The 26999-nt window shown below is 39.1% G+C and overlaps 2 protein-coding genes and 2 non-coding genes across 4 annotated transcripts in view; 3 read left to right on the forward strand and 1 right to left on the reverse strand.

The window, feature by feature from the left end:
* On the reverse strand, positions 1-26507 carry LOC140157741 (uncharacterized). Its single transcript, XM_072180989.1, has 10 exons — positions 26403-26507; positions 25329-25553; positions 24609-24881; positions 23991-24306; positions 22809-23098; positions 19318-19636; positions 18200-18337; positions 17374-17472; positions 5876-5967; positions 1-153 (listed from the first exon to the last, which is right to left on the reverse strand). Exons 1-10 carry the CDS (start codon positions 26505-26507, stop codon positions 1-3), a joined length of 2010 nt encoding a protein of 669 aa, XP_072037090.1.
* LOC140156952 (guanine nucleotide-binding protein G(s) subunit alpha-like) overlaps positions 143-26999 on the forward strand; it is a 77531-nt gene continuing 50674 nt past the window's right edge. The window contains exon 1 of the mRNA XM_072179998.1: positions 143-175. The gene's annotated coding sequence lies outside the window, so the exon portion shown is untranslated. The remainder of the gene's footprint in view (positions 176-26999) is intronic.
* Trnas-gcu (transfer RNA serine (anticodon GCU)) lies at positions 6320-6401 on the forward strand. Its single transcript has one exon. It is a non-coding gene; the product is annotated as a tRNA-Ser (tRNA).
* Positions 17070-17151, forward strand: Trnas-gcu (transfer RNA serine (anticodon GCU)). The gene has a single exon. It is a non-coding gene; the product is annotated as a tRNA-Ser (tRNA).

The raw sequence follows: 26999 nt of genomic DNA on the forward strand, positions 1-26999 counted from the left end.
TCAGAACTCATCAACAATAGGTGCCTGCATAGCTATATCAGGTACGTGAAGAGTTAGCACATCCTCTCCGGTTTGCGATATGTTGGCAGAAATAGGCGCTACGCTGTTAGCTGATCGACCAGTTAACCAATAGGTTGTGATTGTGCCTTTACCCTGCACGGAAAAATCAGATCAAGTAAGTATTAAGCTAGCAATTTATCAAAATAATTCATTTTGTAGGTATACGTATATAATTGCAGTGCAGCATATAAAAACGCGGATAGAATTGATGATGTAGCTTAGATTAGTCACAGTGCACAGTCTTAACTAGTTCGCGCAAATATATAAGCATCCCATTGAAACACGTGACAATCTGTCTCTTCTTTGCGCGATTTTAGACCTTTTTGGGACAATTTGAATATAAAAAATACCACCAATCGATTGCAAATCGATGAAAATTTAATGTTTCAATGTACGGGTAGTCTTCCAATAACATTGCGAGATATTGGCGTTTAAACAGCGCCATTACCATTTTCGATCCGTTCTCTAGCCTGGAAACCCGTTTCTGGCCATTGTTTCAAAAATGTGTTATGCAACTTTTTTGGCAACTTAAGTTATGTATGGGTCTCAAACTTTTATATAAGTTATAACATGCTTGTCTTTTTGATTACAAGTCCAATATCACAAGAACTTCGTGGTCGAGGTCGTTCATCATTGACATCATTCGCAAAAGGTTATAAAAGGTTGTCAGAAAACGTTTAAATGTCGGTTTATATAAAGGGTATATTAAGAGTATAAAACGTTTTCATAACCTTAAAAACATTTTTGATAATCTACTGCTCAGCAAACAAAAATGTTTTACAGAAAACGTTTAAATGTCGGGTTATATAAAGGGTATAAAATGTTTTAAAAACATTCCAAAAACATTTTTAAAAACTTGATACAAAACATTCTAAACAGAATGTTATTTGGGGGTTGAAAAAATATTTTGCGAAAAATGTTTGCCCAAAACATTTTCAATAACGTTTTAAAAACGTTTTCATGACCTTTATATAACCCGACATTTAAATGTTATTAAAAGGTTTCGACAAAAACATTTTAAGAACATTTCTGTGTTTGCTGGGTTCAAACATTTTAACATAATGTTATTTAAGCATTGACACAATATTTGGCAAAAATGTTTGTAAAAATAGTTTACAATAACATTTTTTGAAAACATTTAAAAATATTCTTGTAGTGTGTTTTCATACAAAACGTTTTAAAACGTTATCATGACCTTTATATAACCCGACATTTTAATGTTATTAAAACGTTTTTACCTAAACCAAAAGCCAAAATACAACTTATTTAAAACGTTTTTAAAACGTTTTTGTGTTTGCTGGGCAGGTAACGAAACATCTGAGATATGTCTTTGGTTAAAATGTTTTTCCAAGCGGAACAACTTGAGACCACTTTGATTTTTGATTTTGTTTACTCTATCCTGTGGACAATATGGTGGAGGCCAAAATTTAAGATTTGACCTATACCGTTCGCCTAATGGCGCTACATGTATGGGCTGCATTCTTGACATAAGTGGAATTTTAGGCACAACCTTATTAGGTGCATTACAAAAAGTTGCAATAGACCGAGTGACAAACTCTAATGAGCTGTGACATCATCACCTAATTTACATCATGCCGTGATTTAATAGTGTATTTACTATATGCAAATAACCACTTTCCCTGCTCCACAGTGTATCGGGAACTAACCCATTATTATGCTAAATAGCCTTCCCAATTTTACGTGTTGAAGGCCACACTCTCCATACCAAATTTTACGTGTTGAAGGCCACAATCTCCATACCTCAGTAAACATCAAAAGAAAAGCTAGCTGTTTTCCGTGACACCGAATTTCTAGCGCACTTGTGTTTAATATTTTGTGTAACGGTTTGCCAAATATCATCGGGGCATTATAGTGGTATATTTATGAATATTGCATGGTACCTGAAGGCAAAATACCCGGATGGTGTCCAAATTTGGCTCAAATATGCCTTATTATGGTCGATACTATCGAGTGAATTTGATATTTTTTATAAATGAACTGTAGTATGAATTGTAGCACACCGCCATCCAGAGCCTTGATTCACTACGAAACAGTAAAATGATTGGTTAAAATTACATCGGTACCTGAGTCGGTTTTTTAAGTTTTTAATTTTTTTTTGCACAAAATATGAAGTTAACATATTCAAATCAATATTAATTGTGATAGTTTGGCCTAAATACATTTGTTTTGCAAGATACGGCTTTCAAAAGGTGCGGATACGTGCATTTGACCTATACCCTTGAGTGTGTGATTATTACGAAGTCAATTAATTACACACGGGTGAATGGGAGATGTGCTCTAACTTTTTTCTAATGACCCTCCCGTAAAATTCCCACCAGCAAATAAGGGCACGGAACCTTAATTCTTGTTGGAATTTCAGAGGAGACAAGGTTGATAATATCGTTATTTAAAAATATGGTGCTTATTGTTATGACGATGAGCATGGACAAGATTTTAATAATGCTCATAATCCTCTAAATATGATTGAATGCCGTTTCTGAAATTCATCTTGAGGAACAGGGTTACACTTGACTAATAAACCGACAAAGTCATTTAAATAATCATCAAGAAAATAAAAGTAGGATATCACATTCACTTTAGGAATCAGATAGCAACGTTTGCACATGTTTTGAATGACATGAGAGCACGTACACCAGACATCTCTGAATACGAGGAATGTCCTTCTGATATCAAATAATTTAGATTTTTTGAACTTGAATTCGCGACATAATACAAATTGTATGGAAAATTATCAAAATTGACACTATTTATATTTTTGATATTTAACAGTCCTCAAAGTAAACGTTATAATGATATGTAAGTGTATAGCTGCGAGGAAAAGCCGTAAATCGTATGAAAATTGTGCATGACCTTTTTATTTAAGCTAAACAAAAAGTTTACAAAACACCTAAAAATTTCAGGTCATTTATGAAAATTCACGTATATCTTCAATACGAAAGGTTAACATTTTCAAATGATCGTCGGCTTTTCCTTGCAGCTACATATTTAAGTAAATATCATTGGATTTATAAAGTTTTCTGTTAAATGTCAAAAATATCAATTTTTACCAGTTTGATGTGTCTGATATGGTCTCATGTCCCATAAAAATACTGTGCAAACGTTGCTATCCGAACCCTTAATGGATCGAAACAAGGTACAGATCAGTACTACCTGTAAAGCATGTTCGGTTCAGCACGTACAGGTTGTGTGACGAGATACGTTACATACATTAATTAGAACAAAAATAGATCAAAATACCATCTGTCACGTCAAGTTCATCAATTTCGATACTAAATCACAGATGGAAGAACAAAAATGTAACCTGAGCTGAGCATAAAATAATCATAACATAATCAAAAATATTGGCTTCAGGTGGTTTTAACATGCAGCTCGGTTTTTGAAAGATTTTGGAACGAGTCTAGTAAACGCTTTTTGTTCTTTCCAGTTTAGTGTAAAGTTGCTATAACATTTTCTTGTTTAAAGTTGTTAAAACATGTTGAGAGTCACAAAAATGACAGGTGCTCATGGCACCCTTAAGAAATACGAGGTCACAGGTTAAACAGGGGTCAGAACTCAAACTTGTTCCCATTTAATTGGTAAATAGCTATATATACCAAAATATTCCTGAGGTCACAAGGATTTAGAAAATATTATAGTTTGACCTACCTACGACCAATCAGTTTGGAGTTGTTAGCGAAAAGGTCAAAGGTTGAAATTTGGGCTCATCAACATGGGTCAAACACAGAAAATGTATCCGACTTTGATAAAAATGGTCTCAAATTGTTTGTCTTGTTATGCATGTCATAATAATTCAGAATTTTAATTTCATATGTTGGCTTCCTGAGCGCACGGCTGGAATAGTTTTCACTATATGTACGACATTTTGTTACCAAGGTAACGCGGGAAAATACGTCAGTATCAATTGGACTAAACGGGCAGTTAGGCCTAACTTCCTTTGTCGTCTTACCAAACCATGGTAACGGAACATCGTAGGTAGTGCAAACTATTCATTTCCAGACTGCTTAGTCGTAGGTATAGACGAATCCAAGCCAAGTCATGATCAGGATTTGGTCGGCCATGACGGGTCCCCGCATGCACCACACTGGTGTAGTGACTGCCCAATTGGGTGGATTCAAGCCGCTTAAAATTCGATGTGTTGTATTCTGTCATTATTCTTTTGTCTACGTGTAACACAGGTGATAGAATGCAGTTTAAAATACCCTCCAAGGCCGCAATATTTCACATTTTATGTGAGATTGAGCCGACGGGGACCCAACTTTGGCAGCCATTAAGGTATAGGAATGCGTGAATTTGGATTCGTCTATAGGCCAAACTCTATTATATTCTGAACCCTTTTGACCTCAGGAATATTTGGAATAGGTTTGTAACAGTGCAGAATGTTGATGGGGTCCAGACCCTTTTTCATGATATTCTTGGGCTGATGCTCGGGGCTTTCAATAAAACCTGTGCGGAGAGAACTCGCTCTCTCACTTGCCAAACACAACATAGGGTTATAGCACAATCCCCGGGGCACAATCATTTTTACTTTCTCCGGAGTTGTATGTTATATTTCTATTTTTGTACGGCACCAGCATGAAGATTAATAAATATTTTTTATCACCAAATAAACGTTTCTGATTTCACCAGTAGCCTACCGACTCACCACGTTTTACAATGGTGGCAGCGCGGTGGGATTACAGGTTTAAACCAAATCGGGACCAATTAGAGTTTGATCCCCCGTGTAAACTTTGACCTTGGATATTTTGGTATACTCAAGAGTGCCCACTTGTCACGTGTTCTATGCACCTCATACATCAACATAAAAGCAAACATTGTTAGTCATACCTAACTTTACACTCACAATCAAGTTTTAGTTTTACATACTGCAGTTACTGTCCGTTTTCCTATACACAATACACAGTGCTCTTTCCCATTGACGCGTGACCTCTACAAATAGCCCTACGTTAAAAGTATGGGGATATGACTAGTTAACGTCGCTGTGTGAAAAATAACCGGCCAATATTAAAAGTACTCTTCTAAAGTTCTAGAAAATATAGTTTTTTAACATGTCCTAAATTTTAGCTAATTTAGATGTTTGGAAATATTCGTACTTTGGTGTTTTAGTTAATGTTATAGGTAATAGTACATTGCCTAGTTAACGTCGCTGTGTGAAAAATAACCGGCCAATATTAAAAGTACTCTTCTAAAATTCTAGACAATATAGTTTTGTAACATGTCCTAAATTTTTAGCTAATTTAGGTGTTTGGAGAGGGTCGCACTTTTGTGTTTTAGGAAGGATATGTAAACGACAGATAACACCAAAAATTATTTCCAAACCGTGTTAAGTCAACAATCATTATGTTGCTCATTTTCAAGAATGCTGGTTTACAAAAAGCAGGCCATTGTCTCATTTCGTGAACAAAGGTACACATACCATTGTTTCCTTTCGTTTCCTTTATAATCGGTTACCCAACTGAAGCTATAATACCAGCTTTATTGCGATATCGCACATGAAAACAGACACATGTGCACAACCAGAGAAGATCCGATTTAATCAGTTGAGCTGTTTCAATGAGTGTTATCTTGGTTTAATAGCTTTTAATGGGGTTTAAGTCCTGCAAATGTCGAGATGAATTCTACTGTAGACATGACTGCATCATGACCCGACTTAATTGTGAGGAGCGTTCACATTGAACCTTATTAGTGTGAGTGGGTCCCACTATACTCAATCAATCAATCAATCAATCAATCAATCAATCAATCAATCAATCAATCAATTTAGCCACCAATTAATATAATGGTTAAAACGACATACCTTAAGAAGTAGCTCTCCTCGTCGCACCAGGGTAAATCCTCCAATATTTCTCAGCACTCGCTGACAGTCCTCGCTTACCTGAATGCGGTTAGCTGTAAACAAAATCATAGTTTTCATCATTATTTAATTAATATTATCACCATCGCCATGCATCGCCATAATCATCATCATCATCATCATCATCATCATCATCATCATCATCATCATGATCATCATGATCATCATCATCATCATCGTCACACCTGACGCTAACATGTGATATTAGCCCTAATAGCGCATAAGGTGCTATAATACGCTAATTAGAATTAAATTTAGAATATTTCAAATTTTAACACATTTGCAAATAAGGCGCTTACAACGACTAAAACGCTAAACATGGTTTGGAATCAGCACTTTTTGCAGATTTTCATCGTCATCGTTATTTAATGGTTAGCACATATCAACGACGAGGTGGCCGAGTGGTTAAGGCGATGGACTGCTAATCCATTGTGTTCTGCACGCGTGGGTTCGAATCCCATCCTCGTCGCATATCTTTTTGTTCTCGAAAATAAAATGTCACAGGAGAATCGGAGAAATATTTTGTTTTTACACATTTTTGCTTGATCTTTTCACTAATCACTGCTAATTGTTACTGGTTATTCATTCAAAACTATTCGTTTTCAATTCAAGTTCATCGTTTGTATTCTTAGAGATGCAAGGGTTTTATTTACTACATCTTTTATGGTTTGCTTTCATCATGGTAGGTATTAATAGAAGGAGAATTCACGAACCCAGTTCCCTGTGTACTATGATCGTTATGAGTCGATACTGAGCAATCAGGTATGAATGGTGCACTATCGATCAGGAGGGTGAAAGTGCATAGGAACAATGCCGGAAACTACGTCACTCTATTGTTCGACTTAAACTACATCATTTTTAACGCATGCGTGTTCGTTAATACAGCTTTAGTCTCCCCACCTTCTCAACATGGTACGTGGAATGTCTGGAATCACACTGACGGCGGAGGAGAATACTAGCTGGTCAGACAGTTTAATTTTATCAAGCATATAATACCTAAACAATCACCGTCATTTGATCGATTTACTACAGAATATAATTGATTATTCAAAATATAATTTTAATATTGTAAACATGTTAACTTATATATTGTGTACTAAAGTATAAGGACACGTGAATAAAATCATGTTGAAGACAAAATGGCCTATTGTCTAGACTTAAACTACATCTTCCGGTTTGTTACGTAATACTAGGATGCCCATCCCTTTGTATCGATCCCTGTATCGATTTGCTAAGCTTCTTATCTATTGAGCTTGGCCGGTTATGAACCACCGTTATCGCGACTTCTAAGCAGAATGACGTCATTTTTACCCACAAAGCATTGTGGCCGTGACCATAAACAAAGGAAAACAATTTACTTCCGGTAATTTTATAACGCCAATATTTCTTATGGCCAAGCTTGGCGGATCATAGAAACAACATTGCCAGTCTTGGAAAACCTTTCCAAATCATTTCCACTGGTTTAAAAGTCCCGCAGACACCCACTAGTATTACTAATCATGATCAGAAAAAATACATAAATTCACCGTAACTTTGGAAGGAAATGAGGGAATTCGATCAGGTTTTCGCTAGTAAATCAACTTAAACTCGGAAACACAATGACGCAATCGAAGATCATGTGACCGATGCAATAGGGCACTAATACCATCCATTTCCGGTACGGGTCACCGGGGCCGGGGGGTCTGTTTAAATTAAATTTTAAAATAGATGATCGATATTGTCGCATAACGATCATAAACATCAAAGGCCGTGTTTGAGGGACTGCACTGATTAAATCCATTCAAGTGATGACTCGCGTTGAATAGCGTAATCGGCTTAACCCTATTGAGTGGATTAGGATTTTTCTGTGGAACCTCCTTCTATAATACCTACCATGCTTTCATATTTGAGAACGCAAACGACCTTCAACCTCATTATGATCATCGTCATTGATCATCATCATCGTTATCGTCATCGTCGTCATCATCATCGTCATTATCATCGTAATTATCATCGTCACACACCGACACCGCCTGGCTAATAATTATTTGGTGCAGAAGGGACACTAAAATGAATACACGGGATCGATACACGTGAATTGCTATGCACGATTTTGATATCAGACGAAAATCTTCTGATACCGGGTTAGAAAATGATGAATATCTCCGTCATGATTTTTTCTCAAGAAACCAGATTTGGTCTCATAAACTTGGAAATACGTGTTGAACAGATATGATAGTCGCTAGAATGCGCTTTGAAAATTGGCCGTGCGCTTTGAACTCAAAATTTGACCATTTTATATTGCGTTGGTCCTGTTATGGACTACAGCGTGCAGCGTGTAGTACAGCTGCACTCACTGTAGGCAGTATAAAAGTCGATGACCATTGACCTCAATGGGGTATACAAGCTTAATCACGCACAACCAAGATCGATTACCCGGCTATTGTGAGTAGCCTTAGTTATGTCCTCGACTAATTATTAGTTTAAAAGAGCTTTAAAGGTTTGAACCAAATGGCTAATCGTGGCTGTGGATTTAACCTACCATGGCGATTCCTGCCATGAAGATATAGGGTCGAAGACACTGTGCGTCATCATCATCATCAGATAAAGGTGCGATGATGGTTATTTAGCGCGTTAGCGCTGCTCACTAGCAAAATTGCAAATTGCGCGGTATTTGCAATTTTCTGTTATTTCCACGTTAATAGCGCTAATATCGCCGATAGCGTGATAATAGCAAACCTCTGCTATTTCGTGCTAATTGTGGTGAACCAATTGCGCGCTATTACCAAAAGTGCTAAAACTGTTCTCGGCAAGGTAAGTGATATTAGCGCTAATATCGTTAATAGCGGCTATTAGCGTAATGCGTGCTATTAGCGCTATTAGCGTGAGTCGTGCTATTTTCATCACTAACGCTATTAGCACTCATTAGCATGTCACTTGCAAAAGTTCTAAAAATGCTCTCAATAGCGTAAGGTTTGCTACTACGCTATTAGCACTAATAGTGCTAATAGCACTCATTAGCGTGAGATGCGCTATTAGCGCTAATAGCGTAATGCGTGTTATTAGCGCTATTAGTGCTAATAGCGCTAATAGCACTCATTAGCATCAGATGCGCTATTAGCGCTAATAGCGTAAGGCATGGTATTAGCGCTATTAGCGCTAATAGCGACAGGTATGCTAATAACGATATTATATTTTCTACGGATGGTAGGTGCTATTGGCGCTATTAGCGCTAATAGCACTCATTAAGCATGAGATGCGCTATTAGCGCTAATAGCGTAAGGCATGCTATTAGCGCTATTAGCGCTAATACCGACATGTATGCTAATAACGATATTATAACTCATTACTCGTTGACTGCCGATAAACGTCCCAATAAATCGGACTTAGTCACCGGTCAGTTCTCATGATAGATATCCATGGCTAACGATGGTTAACTATGAAAACATGTTAAAGGACATCAAGAAAATTTTCTAAGTTATTTATTTTGAGCTCTTTCGAGTATCGACGAGTAATGGATATATTCTGTAGATTTAGGTTTTGTCTGTGACTGCTAATGTGAGGCCGTCGTAGGTCGTACGGGGCTCAAACTCGGTGGGTGGGTGTAGCTCTGTCCTGGCAAGAAGAAGTTTATGTTCGTTAAGTCATCCGACCCGGGGCCCCCTCCCAGGGGTCATTTGAGGTCAAATGACTAAAAACTGTCATATGGGCATGAAACTAGGTCGTACGGGACTCAAACTCGGTGGGTGGGTGACGTTCTGTCCTGGCAAGAAGATGTTTATGTTCGTTAAGTCATCCGACCCCGGGGCCCCCTCCCAGGGGTCATTTGAGGTCAAATGACTACAAACTGTCATATGGGCATGAAACTAGGTCGTACGGGACTCAAACTCGGTGGGTGGGTGTAGTTCTGTCCTGGCAAGAAGATGTTTATGTTCGTTAAGTCGTCCGACCCCGGGGCTCCCTCCCAGGGGTCATTTGAGGTCAAATGACTAAAAACTGTCATATGGGCATGAAACTAGGTCCTACGGGGCTCAAACTCGGTGGGGGGGTGTAGTTCTGTCCTGGCAAGAAGATGTCTATGTTCGTTAAGTCATCCGACCACGGGGTCCCCTCCCTAAGGTCAAATTACTAAAAAGTGTCGTATGGGCATGAAACTTGGTAGGTACAGTCAACATTTAAAGCAGTATTTTTGAAGGTCATTTTGGGGTCATCCAAAGTCACCACGGGTCATCTGAGGTCACATTAGTAAAAGCTCATATATGGGCATGAAACTTGGTAGGTACAGTCAACATTTAGAGTTATAAGTTTAGGTCATTTTGGGGTCATCCAATGTCAACCTGGGGTCATCTGAGGTCAAATTAGTAAAAATTGTCATATGGGCATGTCACCATCAGCCTGGTAATCGCGCCCAGCCGAGAACCGCCAAATATGGGTAACCGCCTAGTCTATTTTAAAACTGATGCATCAATGACTATGTTCATCATGTCATATAGAGGCCTTGCATGCGACGTATCATCCCGTAAATATGGCGGACTACTCAAATGCATTCAACAAAAGCATGATTGCAATCTACCGTGACAGTTCGTCTCACACACATAATCCTGCACTACGATCAAATAGGTTGATGACAACATTTGATTGAATGGACTGCACTCCGCCATAACTACGGTGAAGGACACCGGTTGAAAACCTTTGTTTGGAGCCAATCAATAATTTCATGCAGGGCCTCTATTGTATCATTCTCACATAGATATAGAAATACTAAATTCGTTCACTATCTATATTTTTACTTCTAGTAGAGCTCCAATCTAAGGGTTAAAGTTATGTTTTAGGTTAGGTTAGGATTTTTTTAAAGTACCCAGTACCTTATGGTACAAATGCGCGCGAAAATTTTAGCATAGGCCTATTGAAAATAAACTGGTGAAATATGGGACAAAAGTGGAATAAATTCGCGCAAAGCGCTAAAAATGGCATTCTGTGGCTATAAAATGGCCAAATATGAGGTTAATTTCGACACAAACCAATACTCAGGCGTCAATATTGGGGGGTGATTATATTGACCATCCCCCTGGCAAAATATTGTGGCATTTATCCCCCCGATCTACGCCTATGTAATTTAGAGCCCTGTGACTCCATCGGTCTCCTCTCCCTCTCTCCTCCCTCCTTCCTTTTTTTTCTTCCTCCCCTTGGCGGAAACTCTAATAGGCACAAAGGACCAATATGCGATACGTAATCTATTTCCTCTTCTTTCTATATCTAACCTCCTTGGGCCTACATATTAGTACTGATATATCATACGCTGGCGAAATTACGTAATTAATCGGATTAATTAACATACTGAGCAATAGGTGAAAACAATTTTGACAAAAGGAGTTGTCCTTGTCAATTTGTAGACATGTACTTTTGATTATTTACATAGCTTCTTCTCCAATCATTATGTAAAACATCAATCCAAAAATCTGATTGCTATAATTATATGGATGAATGGACATATCACAAAAGGATTGCTTATCTCAATAGGGCATGTACTTAAGCATTTTTTTTAACTGACCGGCGTTATTGGGCGTTTTATCGGAGGTCACCGAGTAATGCCGAAGATCAAAATCGATTTTATGTATTATTGTGTATGTATCATAGGACGCTCGTATTAATTGTCTCTATGCGCTTGAGAATTCAACAATATAAATAATGGTAGCTCTATTATAATACACATCAATGTTTTAAGCAGATAAAATTCCAAAATATAATACGTTTTCTGCCTTTGCTTGTCACGTGGTAGGCCTATGTTGAAGTTGCGATTATATTTTTAAATAAGTTTCAGCTGAATAACAAGAAGACAAGTGGCCTAGTGGTCTAAGGCGCTAGGCTCATAGAGTACTAAGCGTTGCGCCGTGAGTTCGAACCCCGCCTCTGCCAAACTTTAAAAGAAGTAAATTAAAATTTGACTTTTTTAATTTCATATTTGGGAAATGTGACTGGGAGAATTTATGTATGGTGTGGAGTGGTGTGATAGGGCATGTACTTTAACTGGCCGGCGCGTTTATATCTTTATTGGGCGTTTTATCGGCAGTCAACGAGTAATGTCATTGTATTATGTGCCAAATTGTTTATTTTCTGCGAATGGTAGACGCTATTAGCGCTAATAGCACTAATAGCACTCATTAACGCGAGGTGCGCTATTAGCGCTAATAACGTAAGGTGTGCTATAAGCGCTATTAGTGCTAATAGCGTAGTGTGTGCTAATAGCGATATTAGCGCTCATTAGTGTATCGTTTGCAAATTTTAAAATTGACCATTTTCTACGGATGGTAGGTGCTATTAGCACTATTAGCGCTAATAGCGCTAATAGCACTCATTAGCGTGAGATGTGCTATTAGCGCTAATAGCCTAAGGCGTGCTATTAGCGCTATTAGCTAGTGTGACCGCTGTCCCCACCATCAACAACAAACATCAAGGCCGCAGGGCCGGCAGGCCTGAGGCCGGTGACTCCCCATACGACAACTAAACACTCCAAGTGAGTTCCAATATAAAAGGGCCTCCGAGGGCAAGAAAGCTAGTGTGACCGCTGACCCCACCATCAACAAAAATATTAAGGCCGCAGGTCCGGCAGGGTCGAGGCTGGAGACCCCATACGACAACTAAACACTCCAAGTGAGTTCCAATATAAAAGGGCCCCGCAGGGCAGAAACTTAGTATGACCGCTGTCCCCGCCATCAGCAACAAACATCAAGGCCGCAGAGCCGGCAGGCCCGAGGCCGTAGACTCCCATACGACAACTAAACACCCAAGTGAGTTCCAATATAAAAGGGCCCCGCAGGGCAACAAAGCTAGTGTGACCGCTGGCCCCACCATCAACAACAAACATCAAGGCCGCAGGCCGGCAGGCCGAGGCCGGTGACTCCCATACGACAACTAAACACTCCAAGTGAGTTCCAATATTAAAGGGCCCCGCAGGGCAAGAAAGCTAGTGAGTCCTCTGTCCCCACCTTCAACAAAAAACATCAAGGCCGCAGGGCCGGCAGGCCCGAGGCCATACGACAACTAAACACTCCAAGTGAGTTCAAATATAAAAGGGCCCCGCAGGCCAAGAAACTTAGTATGACCGCTGTCCCCACCATCAGCAACAAACATCAAGGCCGCAGAGCCGGCAGGCCCGAGGCCGGTGACTCCCATACGACAACTAAACACTCCAAGTGAGTTCCAATATAAAAGGGCCCCGCAGGGCAACAAAGCTAGTGTGACCGCTGTCCCCACCATCAACAAAAAACACCAAGGCCGCAGGGCCGGCAGGCCCGCGGCCGGAGACTCTCATACGACAACTAAACACTCCAAGTGAGTTCAAATATAAAAGGGCCCCACAGGGCAAAAAACTTAGTATGACCGCTGTCCCCGCCATCAGCAACAAACATCAAGGCCGCAGGGCCGGCAGGCCTGAGGCCGGTGACTCCATACGACAACTAAACACTCCAAGTGAGTTCCAATATAAAAGGGCCCTGCTGGGCAAGAAAGCTAGTGAGACCTCTGTCCCTACCATCAACAAAAAAACATCAAGACCGAAGGGCCGGCAGGCCGGAGACTCCCATACGACAACTAAACACTCCAAGTGAGTTCCAATATAAAAGGGCCCCGCAGGGCAAAAAACTTAGTGTGACCGCTGTCCCCACCATCAGCAACAACCATCAAGGCCGCAAGGCCGGCAGGCGCGAGGCCGGTGACTCCCATACGACAACTAAACACTCCAAGTGAGTTCCAATATAAAAGGGCCCCGCAGGGCAACAAAGCTAGTGTGACCGCTGTCCCCACCATCAACAAGAAATATCAAGGCCGCTGGGCCGGCACGCCTGAGGCCGGAGACTCTCATACGACAACTAAACACTCCAAGTGAGTTCCAATATAAAAGGGCCCGCAGGGCAATAAAGCTAGTGTGACCACTGACCACTAATAGCGCGCTTTCCCTAGACTTATGATCTTTTTAGATTTAGCACAATTGCATTTGACGTGCTATTATTTGCTATTAGCGCTAATAGCGCTATTAGCGCTAATAGCACACTGTCCCTAGACTAAGAATCTTTTTATATTTAGCACAATTGCATATGACGTGCTATTAATTGCTATTAGTGCTAATAGCGGTATTAGCGCTAATAGCACGCTTTCCCTAGACTTAGGATCTTTTTAGATTTAGCACAATTGCATATGACGTGCTATTATTTGCTATTAGCGCTATTAGCGCTAATAGCACACTTTCCCTAGACTTAGAATCTTTTTAGACTTAGCACAATTGCATATGACGTGCTATTATTTGCTATTAGCGCTAATAGCGCTATTAGAGCTAATAGCACGCAGTCTCTAGACTTACAATCTTTTTAGATTTAGCACAATTGCATATGACGTGCTATTATTTGCTATGAGCGCTAATAGCGCTATTAGCGCTAATTCAACACTGTCCCTAGACTAAGAATCTTTTTAGATTTAGCAAAATTGCATAAGACGTGCTATTAATTGCTATTAGCGCTAATAGCGCTATTAGCGCTAAAAGCACGCTTTCCCTAGACTAAGAATCTTTTTGGATTTAGCAAAATTGCATATGACGTGCTATTATTTGCTATTAGCGCTAATAGCACGCTTTCCCTAGACTTACAATCTTTTTAGATTTAGCACAATTGTATATGACGTGCTATTATTTGCTATTAGCGCTAATAGCGCTATTAGCGCTAATAGCACACTGTCCCTAGACTAAGAATCTTTTGGATTTAGCACAATTGCATATGACGTGCTATTATTTGCTATTAGCGCTAATAGCGCTATTAGCGCTAATAGCACGCTGTCTCTAGACTTAGAATATTTTTAGATTTAGCACAATTGCATATGACGTGCTATTAATTGCTATTAGCGCTAATAGCGCTATTAGCGCTAATAGCACGCTTTCCCTAGACTTAGAATCTTTTTAGATTTAGCACAATTTCATATGACGTGCTATTATTTGCTATTAGCGCTAATAGCGCTATTAGCGCTAATAGCACGCTGTCTCCAGACTTAGAATCTTTTTAGATTTAGCACAATTGCATATGACGTGCTACTATTTGCTATTAGCGCTAATAGCACGCTTTCCCTAGACTTAGAATCTTTTTAGATTTAGCACAATTGCATATGACGTGCTATTATTTGCTATTAGCGCTAATAGCGCTATTAGCGCTAATAGCACACTGTCCCTAGACTAAGAATCTTTTTGGATTTAGCAAAATTGCATATGACGTGCTATTATTTGCTATTAGCGCTAATAGCGCTATTAGCGCTAATAGCACGCTGTCTCTAGACTTAGAATATTTTTAGATTTAGCACAATTGCATATGACGTGCTATTAATTGCTATTAGCGCTAATAGCGCTATTAGCGCTAATATCACGCTTTCCCTAGACTTAGAATCTTTTTAGATTTAGCACAATTTCATATGACGTGCTATTATTTGCTATTAGCGCTAATAGCGCTATTAGCGCTAATAGCACGCTGTCTCCAGACTTGGAATCTTTTTAGATTTAGCACAATTGCATATGACGTGCTACTATTTGCTATTAGCGCTAATAGCGCTAATAGCACGCTTTCCCTAGACTTAGAATCTTTTTAGATTTAGCACAATTGCATATGACGTGCTATTATTTGCTATTAGCGCTAATAGCGCTATTAGCGCTAATAGCACGCTGTCTCCAGACTTAGAATCTTTTTAGATTTAGCACAATTGCATATGACGTGCTATTATTTGCTATTAGCGCTAATAGCGCTATTAGCGCTAATAGCACGCTGTCTCCAGACTTAGAATATTTTTAGATTTAGCACAATTGCATATGACGTGCTATTTTTTGCTATTAGCGCTAATAGCGCTAATAGCACGCTTTCCCCTAGACTTAGAATCTTTTTTAGATTTAGCACAATTGCATATGACGTGCTATTATTTGCTATTAGCGCTAATATCGCTAGCTATTAGCGCTAATAGCACGCAGTCTCTAGACTCAAAATCTTTTTAGATTTAGCACAATTGCATAGGATGTGCTATGATTTGCTATTAGCGCTAATAGCGCTAATAGCACGCTTTCCTAGACTTAGAATCTTTTTAGATTTAGCACAATTGCATATGACGTGCTATTATTTGCTATTAGCGCTAATAGCGCTATTAGCGCTAATAGCACGCAGTCTCTAGACTCGCAATCTTTTTAGATTTAGCACAATTGCATATGACGTGCTATTATTTGCTATTAGCGTTATTAGCGCTATTAGCGCTAATAGCACGCTGTCTATAGACTTAGAATATTTTTCGATTTAGCACAATTGCATATGACGTGCTATTATTTGCTATTAGCGCTAATAGCGCTATTAGCGCTAATAGCACGGAGTCTCTAGACTCACAATCTTTTTAGATTCAGCACAATTGCATATGACGTGCTATTATTTGCTATTAGCGCTAATAGCGCTATTAGCGCTAATAGCGCTATTAGCGCTAATAGCACACTGTCTCTAGACTTCGAATATTTTTAGATTTAGCACAATTGCATATGACGTGCTATTAATTGCTATTAGCGCTAATAGCGCTATTAGCGCTAATAGCACGCTTTCCCTAGAGTGAGAGTGCGAGTAGATTTAGCACAATTGCATATGAAGTGCTATTATTTGCTATTAGCGCTAATAGCGCTATTAGCGCTAATAGCACGCTGTCTCTAGACTTAGAATCTTTTTACATTTAGCACAATTGCATATGACGTGCTATTATTTGCTATTAGCGCTAATAGCGCTATTAGCGCTAATAGCACGCTGTCTCTAGACTTACAAACTTTTAAGATTTAGCACAATTGCATATGACGTGCTATTAATTGCTATTAGCGCTATTGACATATTTGCAAATGATGCACTAATAACTGCTAAAACGCTAAAAGTGGTTTGGTAATAGCAGTTTTAACGGATTTTTCATTAGCGTTGCTATTAGCACTATAATGCATAGAGATAGCATACTAATTAAATGCTAATAGCATTTTTAGCATAATAGCGCTAATTCTGCTATAAGCCATCATCGCACCTTCCTCCATCATCATCATCGTCGTCGTCATTATCATCATCATCATCATCATCGTCATCATTAGTTCGCAATCTACAATAATTCATCACATATCAACGACGGGGTGGCCGAGTGGTTAAGGCGATGGACTGCTAATCCATTGTGCTCTGCACGCGTGGGTTCGAATCCCATCCTCGTCGAATATAAAATATTTTTGTGAATAAATATAACCACGTAGGAGATTCATTATAAATCGGTTCTTCTGTTGTTGTTCATTTTCTCGGTTTTTGAAATTTTGCGTTACACCCTCTTCTGGTTTATGCAATTTTAGGCCCAATTTTATTGTTCTGACGACATGACCAACAACAAACAACAACACATTTGATTATTTTGACAACTATTATATAATCGTCTGTTCTTACGTAATCCATTGGACTCCATTTTGGACGCAATATTAACCGTTTTCCCAAAGAGACAATATCGAGGCATCTTTGAGCCTACAATACCGGCCACTACAGGTCCTGTTTGAAAACAAAAAGTTCAGCATGAAATATAAAAAAGTAATTGTTATACAATTGATATTAAAATATAATATTGCCGAGCTGTTCTTTTTTTTAAATGTCAGTATTGTAACTCGATTTAGTTAATTTGTTTAAATACATACCATGACCATTCACACAACCAAATTCCGCGGTCTTATATCTGCTTCTGGCTATACTGACGATATGATATATGGTAAGACGGTATTTGGAATTAATTTTCAAAGATCAACCTTTGCATTAGAACGAAAGCTATGATAGTCTCCTCCGTCGTCAGTTTGATTCCACCAACTCCACACAAACAATCTGCCAATGCACCCGAGCCATTTTTGATTGGCTAAAATCTTTCCGTCAAAGCACAAATTGTAAAAAGGCTTACAATAGGTTAATGACCATTAATCAGCTGTTAAATATATACGAGTCGTGAGCATGGTCATCTGGAGTCAAACTCAGACGTAGATAAGAACAGTTCTCGGATCTTACTGTTTCAGACAGGTGCCATTAGCCAATCAAAAACGGCGTTATACGTTACAATTGGCACACGATTTGTACACTGTGGAAAGCGAGAGACTATGATGTAAATTCACTAGGACTAATGAGTGTTTTGAATCAAGAACTAATACCGGGGATACTACTTCGGCTATTATTTGGATTGCGCCCTGGTTATGTGGACGATACATTGGTTGTGGACTGGTACTGATACACATACCTGTGTGCATTCCAATACGTAGAGTCATCTTAGTGCCAGGTTTGTGGGGTATGACAAGGCCTTCGATGCAATTGAGCAAATCCATGGCCATCAAAGCTGTCTCACTGGCGTGCTTGTTTCCATTGCGTTGCGGTAAACCTGATGGCAACAAGTTTGTGGATCATTGTTTGTTAAATTCAGCTAAACCATGGTGTAATTTGTGTTCATATAATCAAGTTCTCGACAGCAAAAAACTTATGTGTCTGACTTTTCTCGGGATAATGTGCGCCAAGTCGTCACCTTTTGTATAAGTCATGACAATTGAGCTTTTTTTTCGTATAAACAATGCAGTTGAAATCAATAAAAAATATGACAAAATCTAGACTATAAGCACAATCGCCATTCTTTGAGAGCAGTTTTGGGACACTTTGACCTCTGACATATCGGGAAAATTGACGTAATTATTATTAATTTTCTTATTATTGTTATAATGTTGATCATTAAAAATACCAAATAATTAATTTATAAAATACTAATATTTTTTACATTTGTTTTAACTATTGTAAAACATTTTAGATTATGTTTTGTACGTACAAAAACCCAATATTTCTGAATTTTCTGAAAGGTCAAAGGACAAAGTGTCCCAAAACTGCAAAAACTGTCCTACAATGCATTGCAAACTTCCAATGCCGATTTGGCTTATTTGTGGTGTTAAATATTGATCTGGCCAAGGGTAAAATGCAATAAAAAGAGTCATAGCACAAATCACATAAGACCAAATCAATGGACATCTAGAAAAACTAACCGCATGGATATATCAGTGGAACGAGCAAAGATGGGAAAAAACGAAAAAGCAAACAACCTTCATTATCCAATTAATTTCGAATTTCATACCAGAATTCTACCTTTGCATTATATTTAGGCGGCTTCAGCGTGCCTGCAATGGTTTGTGTGACCGCAAATAATCAAAGATTTTGCCAGCATTCCCGATATTTTAACCTACTTCCTCAATAATCATAACTCGGGCGAGCCTCAGCGAGGAGGTTACAACTATTTGGGAGCAAATCTGTCAGCAGTCTCTACAAGATGTCAGTTTCATGCGTTTTATGTCTAGCTATGTCATAAAAACAAAATCTTACCTGAAACCACCATATAAGCATCGCCAATCGTCTCTACCTTGTACACATTATACGTATCGATTCTTCCGTCAAAGTTGGTATACACATTGTTCAACATCTCTACCACCTGTAGCGGTGTACTTTCCGAGCAGATCCGAGTAAACCCGACAATATCCGAGAATAGGATGGTAGCCTCTTCATACTGCTCGGCTAGGACGTTTTTGTTAGCTTTGAGATTTTCGGCGACCGATTTCGGCAACATCTGATACAGAAGGGTGTCGGTTCGCTTTCGTTCTCTGTTTAAGGCTTTGGTCTGGTCTGCTAATGTCAAAGCGTAATCCTATAACAAAGAGATAAGATATATGAAGACAACTTAGGTTGGGTTGAGCATTTTGTTTGAGCCTGGTCCATTTATTTATTACATTTGGCAAAAAGCACAGGCAATACCCAATAGTGCTCAAAGAGCACTAAATTAAAGGGAAGCCCTACATACAAAGCGAACAAAAATAAACTGAAAAACAAGATAAACAAGACAACTATTGGAGGGCTTTAACTGCAGCCTTGAAAGCGGACAAGGTGGGACAACATTCCAAAACATAGGACCAAGGTGGAATAAACTTCTTTGACAAAGTGTGAGGCGGCTGAAAGGTGGGCATACTGCAGTTACTGTCCGTTTTCCTATACACAATACACAGTGCTCTTACCATTGACGCGTAACCTCTACAAATAGCGTATGTTAGAAGTATGGGTAACTGTCTAGTTAACGTCGCTGTGTGAAAAATAACCGGCCAGTATTAAAAGTACTCTTCTAAAATTCTAGAAAATATAGTTTTGTAACATGTCCTACATTTTTAGCTAATTTAGATGTTTGGAAATGTTCCTACTTTGGCGTTTTAGTGTATGTTATAGGTAATAGTACATTGCCTAGTTAACGTCGCTGTGTGAAAAATGACCGGCCAATATTAAAAGTACTCTTCTGAAATTCTAGAAAATATAGTTTTGTAACATGTCCTAAATTTTTAGCTAATTTAGGTGTTTGGAAATATTCGTACTTTGGTGTTTTAGGAAGGATATGTAAACGACAGATAACACCAAAAAATATGAAGAAATTATTTCCAAACCGTGTTAAGTCTGCAAACCACCATGCTTCTCATTTTCAAGAACGCTGGTTAACAATAAGCAGAGTATTGTCTCATTTCGTAAACAAAAGCCCACACAGAATTGTTCTCTAGCGTTCGCTTTATAATCGTTCACCCAACTGAAACTATAATACCAGCTCATTGCTCCATTGTACATGTAAAGCAGAAACATATGTTGTTGGGATTAAACCAGAGAAGATATGATTTAATCAGTTGAGCTGTTTTCAATGAGTGTTATCTTGGTTTAATAGCTTTTAGTGGGGTTTAAGTCCTGCAAAGGTCGTGGTGAATTCTACTGTAGACATGACTGCATCATGGTAGAGAGCTCGGGAATGGTTACATCTTGAGTTGGAACGTGAATGAGGTGTGAATACATTAGGAGCAGATGAAAGGCCGGCAAGTACTTTGAACACATGGCGCACCGTAAAGGAGTCGCGACGGGCCTCAAGAGAGGGGATGTTAGTTTGGGAAAGGAGGCTGTCATGATCCAGGTCCCAAGATTGTAATATGACCCGGCAGGCAAACCTCTGAACAGATTCCAGGCGGTTGGTTTTGGTGAGTGGGTGCCAGGTTGAGCTGCTGTACTCAAGAGCTGGACGGACCAGAGAAGTGTACAAGGTGCGACGAAGGTGTTGAGGAGCAAGGTGGAAGTTCCTATGTATCATGCCAATCATCCGACGAGCCTTCTTACAAAGGACATCAATGTGAATGTTCCAGTTTAATTTACTAGAAATGTGAATGCCAAGGAAGATGATGTCTGTCACTCTATCAATAGGTTGGTTGTTAAGTTGTAAAAGAAGGTCCGCGTAGGGGTTGATTTTGTGGAGATAATCATGGCTTTGGTTTTCTTAGGATTGGCTTGAAGTAGATTGCAAGAAAACCAAACGGAGATTTTGGTGATATCCTGATGGTTGTTGATTGGCTTGTACAAAGTCGTGTCATCCGCATATCCAATCAGGAATCAAGTGTGTCTCCACACAGAGCGACTGTTTAAACAAACAAACAAACAAACAAACAAACAAACAAACAAACAAAAACAAACATGGGCATTGTAGGGAGATGGTCATGAAGGATTGCTAGAGGTATAGACGCGGTATATTCGTACAAAGAAACGAGTGTTCTTCGAATCCGTGGTAAAACGACTGAATTTGTAATGATGAACACTGTGGATGTTTGGAAGATCATTGTGGTATTGAGGGCTAAATGCGGAAGGAAGAAAAGGACACATAGATCAAAACATTCAGTGTAAAAGTCAGATAATTAGGCTGTGGTTCATGGACTCATAACTATATAGTGTCTGAAGTTTAAGAAGTTTGAACTTGTCAATTATGCTTATTTTGATCTTGACATGTTCTTAAGGTGTATGGAGCCGATCCGGACCTAGACTACTCCGTAGTCCACTTGCCCATTGTCATGAATGTGCATACTTTGGATATTGCATTTAAGCTTAAAACTCCGATTTAAATAATTTGTGCACAATTGATAGATTTTCACAACTGATCATCTTTTCAGTCACCGTACTCCCTCTGTATGTTAGCTTCCCAAGTGGACTACTGACTTTTTTGAGAGTTAGGCCAATTTCTGGCCTAACTAAAATTGGTGATGATGTAATGCATCTTTAAAAATGAATCTGGCTTGTGATTGGTCGCCCAGATCTCGTTATTGTTTAAATCCTCCCGACGCGTACTGGTACCATTATAACTATACATGGTACACAACTATCTAGGGAATGCGGCGCTTTTGTGCTGGTGGATGAACGTATGCATCTAGCGCGCATTGTACCACCATGCTTAGTCTTGTGGTTAGATTTTATTGATAAACAAGTATGATTGACAGTGTGTGAGTCCGGGGTAAAGTTCTGCTTAAAGTGAAAGTCCATAGTCGATTTTAAATCGTAATAAACTGGCAGATTCTAAAATTAGAATTGTTCAGTATTGGAGTGCCATTACAGTTATGCCATTATGATATGTTGCATTCAATAATATAAGCCTACGTATACTTTACTTTTACTGTCACAAATATAATTATATAAACTTTTTCATAACCATTTTATACTAGTATTTTGATGTAATAAATATCAGTATAAATTCGAGTTCAACTGAATGCGTTCATCATGATTAATAACGTATTTTTATTTATCAAAAATCGACTATGGCATAGTCTAATCCGGACCTTTAAAAAGTACTACGCTTTATGTCTTTCAACTATATATAAAGCCGAATTTATACTCCATCGCTGACCTACGAGCGATTAGTTTGTAACCAATAAGGTAGTGCGAGTATTGTTGCGTTGGTAAAATCGCGATACCTCATTGGTCAAATACCAATCATTCGTTGCTCAGCGATGGATTATTAATTCAGCTTGCCTACTCACCTGCATATTCGCCGTCAAAGATTCAACAGCTTTGATAATAATGACGCACATAAACACCACGATTACCATGATACCAATACTAACGGCTAAATCGGCATTATCAGTGGTCACTGCTTGGTTAAGTTTGTACAGGATATCCACGGCCATCTTCCGTTGTATATCTCGTAGGGTATCGATATAGATTGTCATGTTGTTAAACCACAAGGTACCATCATCCCAGGATTGAGGACGTGAGACATTGTTGTAAGATATCTCTGAACGCATTCCTGCGATAATACTCTGGAATATAATGAAACAAGTGCATTGTATCGGTTAAATGAAAGTCACGGGCTCAAATTGGGGATGTATAGTGGCTTCTTTATCTTAATGCTGTAGTTATTAAACTACGTATAAGATTCAGGCCACCATTATTTGAGCCAACGTGATTCACTGAGAAACGCATACAATCTCATGCGTATTTATAAATACGCATGTGACCACCTCCGAGCTGCCATAACAGCCTGTAGAGTGTAGACAGTAAGTCTCGAAGTGACCTTCTACATAGCAGGTGGTCTTCCTGTACATGTGAATGCAAAGGCGGTAATCAACGCGAGACTGTGCAGCAAAATTGTCTATTTTGTTCAACTTTGTGATCATATTGTAAACGTTTCCGTCGATAAATACTTTTTCCGTCGCCAAATATTTTCAAAATGTTGTTTAACATACTACAAATTCGGAATTAATACTTAGATTTGATGATAATGTATCTAAAGAGTTCCTATCCTTTCCAATGACATGAGGATTTGGTCACGCTTGCTGGTCTTGGTATGTCTTGCCCATGGGTCACGTGCGTATTCATAAATACGTATTATAAATATAGTCGAAGCATACTGTTTATAAGGATGACAGTTAATGGAATGCTTAGTTGTTACAAAAAAAACCTCACAGTGTTTTATACTGTTTTTGTACTCGATATGGTTTCTCTGCAATGATATCTAATCGCTACAAAACACTGACGGTCGTGCTTTATCGCATAAGCGTTGTACCGTAATTTACTGATTTTAAGCTCTATCATATCTAACTGCTTTAACAAATGCAAGATATCGTTGTTCGAAAAGGTAAGATACCGTTGTCCGGCAAAATACCGTTTTTCGGCAAGATACCATTGTTCGGCAAGATACCGTTGTTTGAAACTTACCAAGTAATCATCCGATTGATTTAATGTCCGAGCCTGTAACATCTGTTCCACAATAATGGAATACTTCTGTGCCGCCCATATATTACTTTGCCCAACTTGCATTTTCTCCATGTACCATCGATAATCACGTGCTTTGTGGAATCCACCTTGGGTATAAAACACTGCCCCCAGCGTCCGTTCTATGCCAGTTTGTTCCATACCGACAATGAGCAGTTGATAGGCTACTAGAGTCTCCCAAATACCCTGTCCACCTGATTTTCCCACACTCTCATACAACCAATCGATGAACAGCTGAATAGCGTCCGTGTAAAAGTAGATGACCTGTTGATAATATTTAAAAAGTAATGTGTCAGCAGGTGTTTCCCTGATCGGAACTGGCAGTGAGATCTTTGTCATTCACGGTACCTGCCCCACAAGTCAAATGCAGTAATGGAGAGAGCGGATAATACACTTTTGATATTTTCCTCCACCGGGAATTGAACCGGGGACCTCTTGCACCGAGGCATTGTTTCCTGAGGTACCGTTTCAAAGATTCACTCAATTGGTCTTTTCGTTTTAGTCGTAAGATAAGATAGATATTGGGTTATTTTGAAACGCGTGCAAAAATGTCCTGCATTTCTTACCTCATAGATTGTCGTGTTGTGAATATCCAATGTCAATCGATACTCGAATAGGTATGACATAAATGCCTCTTTGTTCTGGAATTCCAAGTACGCCATCGTTCCTTTTACTGGCCAATCGTCTAAACTTTCCAACACTTCGTCGGTGAGGGGGTATGTATTGATCAGAAATATTTTACGCTCTGGTCCCGTGTTACCCCTCTCGTGTAAGAGAGAGCTGATGTACAGTGCCGTCATGTCACGCTCCATCTGCAGACTGTGAACTAAGTTGCCCACCTAAAAGTATTTTGAAAGCAAACAATGGCATTATAATTATAGAAATCTCGGTAAAGTTATTGGAAGTGATTTACTCTTTTTGTGTGACAATTTGGAATGTGCGCATCACTGTGGTGCGCATGGTCCACTCTCTGAAAATAACGAGGGTTGAGAGCCAGAAAGCCTCAACTCACAATCACAAAATGAGCATATAGTCGCCAGGACAAAATTCAGTAGAAAACAAAAGACATTGTGGTTGAAATATTGATTTTTGAAGACCAAAGCAAGTAGCCAACTTTATGCTCATTTTGTGGGAGCTGGTCAGTGAGTTACGGCTTTCTGGTTTTGAACCCATTAAGGATCTAGTTCAGAAAATGACTTGTTAAGATACTTGTTCTTTGTTCTAGTTCTACCTTGTCTACTTAAAATAGCCAAATTGACTACTTCGGACACAGTAAAACTCCTTACCTGCCGACTAAACTGGACATTTCGTCTTATTTCTGTAGCATCAATACTTTTCTTCAGGGTGGCTATAAGATCAGATATAGCCAGTGCTGTCAGTACAACAATAGGCATCAGTGTCAGGGTTAACATCTTAATCATCTGCTTCTTCTTACCAGTCGGAGTGAGGGGTGTGGCATTACAAAAGCTTTGGTTGGTGTCTTGGATGGTCTCGCGGATGGTTTCATCCACCTGTTGGTGAAGACAATGAACAAGTACACTTTATTTTTTGGGAAGCACGGTGGTCTAATGGTTTGGGCGCCAGCTTCATAATTGAAAAGGTTTCGGGTTCGAGCCCCACCACGGCAAGTATGTTGAGTCCTTGGGCAAGACGGCTTAATTCCCAATTGCTTCACTGCACCCAGGTGTAAAATGGGCAGCTGCTTGGGGTAATCACAATCTAAGTTAAGTCGGCGGAGAGTACATGCGCATTGTGGCTTGTGACTTGTGGGAGCGGACATGATTCTGATATATCATAATGGCAGCGGAATAATTGTTGAAGTGTGCTGGTACTTAGGTTTTAGCGCACGTTAAATCACCGACATTTTATTTTATTTTGTAGGGTTATTGTATTTTCTCGCGACATTCAGATCAGATTAGAAAACTGCTCGAGTAAGAAACACTATACTTTGGTGCGAGAGGTTTCGGGTTCGAACACTGGCGGTGCCTATAGTACGCTCTTGTGAAAAATTGAGTTAGCTTGAAATTCCCCTGGACAAGTAACTTGCTGCTAATTGTCTTGTTGTTACCCGTACGAAACTCAGGGAGCTGATCCTGGTTGCGAAGGTCATTTGTGAAATGTCTAGGGTGTGCGCTCTTGAAGCTGCATGCAAAGTCCCTGAGTTGTTGTTAAATGGTTTATGGAATGATGTGGGCCGTAGTGGCAGCGACAACCTGTATAGTGTGCTGAGGATCAACGTCTACACGTCGGCCTGTGCGTAGCGCACTATAAATAACTTACTGCGCTTTTTTATTGAATAATTGACGTCGAATATACGTAGAGTAGGAATCGGCCCTCTGAAGAAGATAAAAGTTACTTACCTGGCTCATTGATCCATAACTTGACTCACTGACCGTTTTGCTTTTGTTGTATCTCGCAACCGTCTGGTGTCGGTTCCGGACTGCGACCATCATTGACATGGACATGCTTGGATTTCTTGGAGATCGGCAACTGGATCTTCTTGGAGTTCGGCATTTTTATTTTATTTTTGCCTTCAAATATCAATATACCTGATTGAAAATGAAAATACCGTAGCAAACACAAGAATGCTTTCAAATCGTTTTTTTTAATTTAAATATTTTATATCAAAAAACAAAACACAAACAAACAACAAACAAAGCAACGCCTCACTATACCTACACATTTTTATAATATTGACAAAATGTTATTTGCATATTTAAATCAAATTTTTAAAAAACCGTTAGAAATTTTTTTAATTGTTATTCAAATTATTTTCCTCCCGGTGGAATTTTTTTTCGCCCGGTGAAAAATTGTCAACTTACATGTAGCTCATGTGTGTCAAAGTAAAATTTCCACCGATCTTTTATAAAATCACCATGAACAATTTAGTCCTTAGTCTGTCAAATTCGGAAGGGTTACCAAAGCCCGTGTTGCCTGATTCGGCAGTACTTCCTGAT

This window comes from Amphiura filiformis, chromosome 7 (genome assembly GCF_039555335.1).
Source record: "Amphiura filiformis chromosome 7, Afil_fr2py, whole genome shotgun sequence".
NCBI classification, from domain to species: Eukaryota; Metazoa; Echinodermata; class Ophiuroidea; order Amphilepidida; family Amphiuridae; genus Amphiura; species Amphiura filiformis.

What these genes read in the sequence shown, in the direction of transcription:
- LOC140157741 (XM_072180989.1), bottom strand. Translation starts at nt 26,507, where the DNA reads ATGTCCATGTCAATGATGGTCGCAGTCCGGAACCGACACCAGACGGTT. An exon ending in GTTATGGATCAATGAGCCAG is followed by an intron (nt 25,554 to 26,402) that starts GTAAGTAACTTT and finishes CTTCACCAACAG; the next exon opens with GTGGATGAAACCATCCGCGA. An exon ending in ACGTATTGGAATGCACACAG is followed by an intron (nt 17,473 to 18,199) that starts GTATGTGTATCA and finishes GTTTTCAAACAG; the next exon opens with GACCTGTAGTGGCCGGTATT.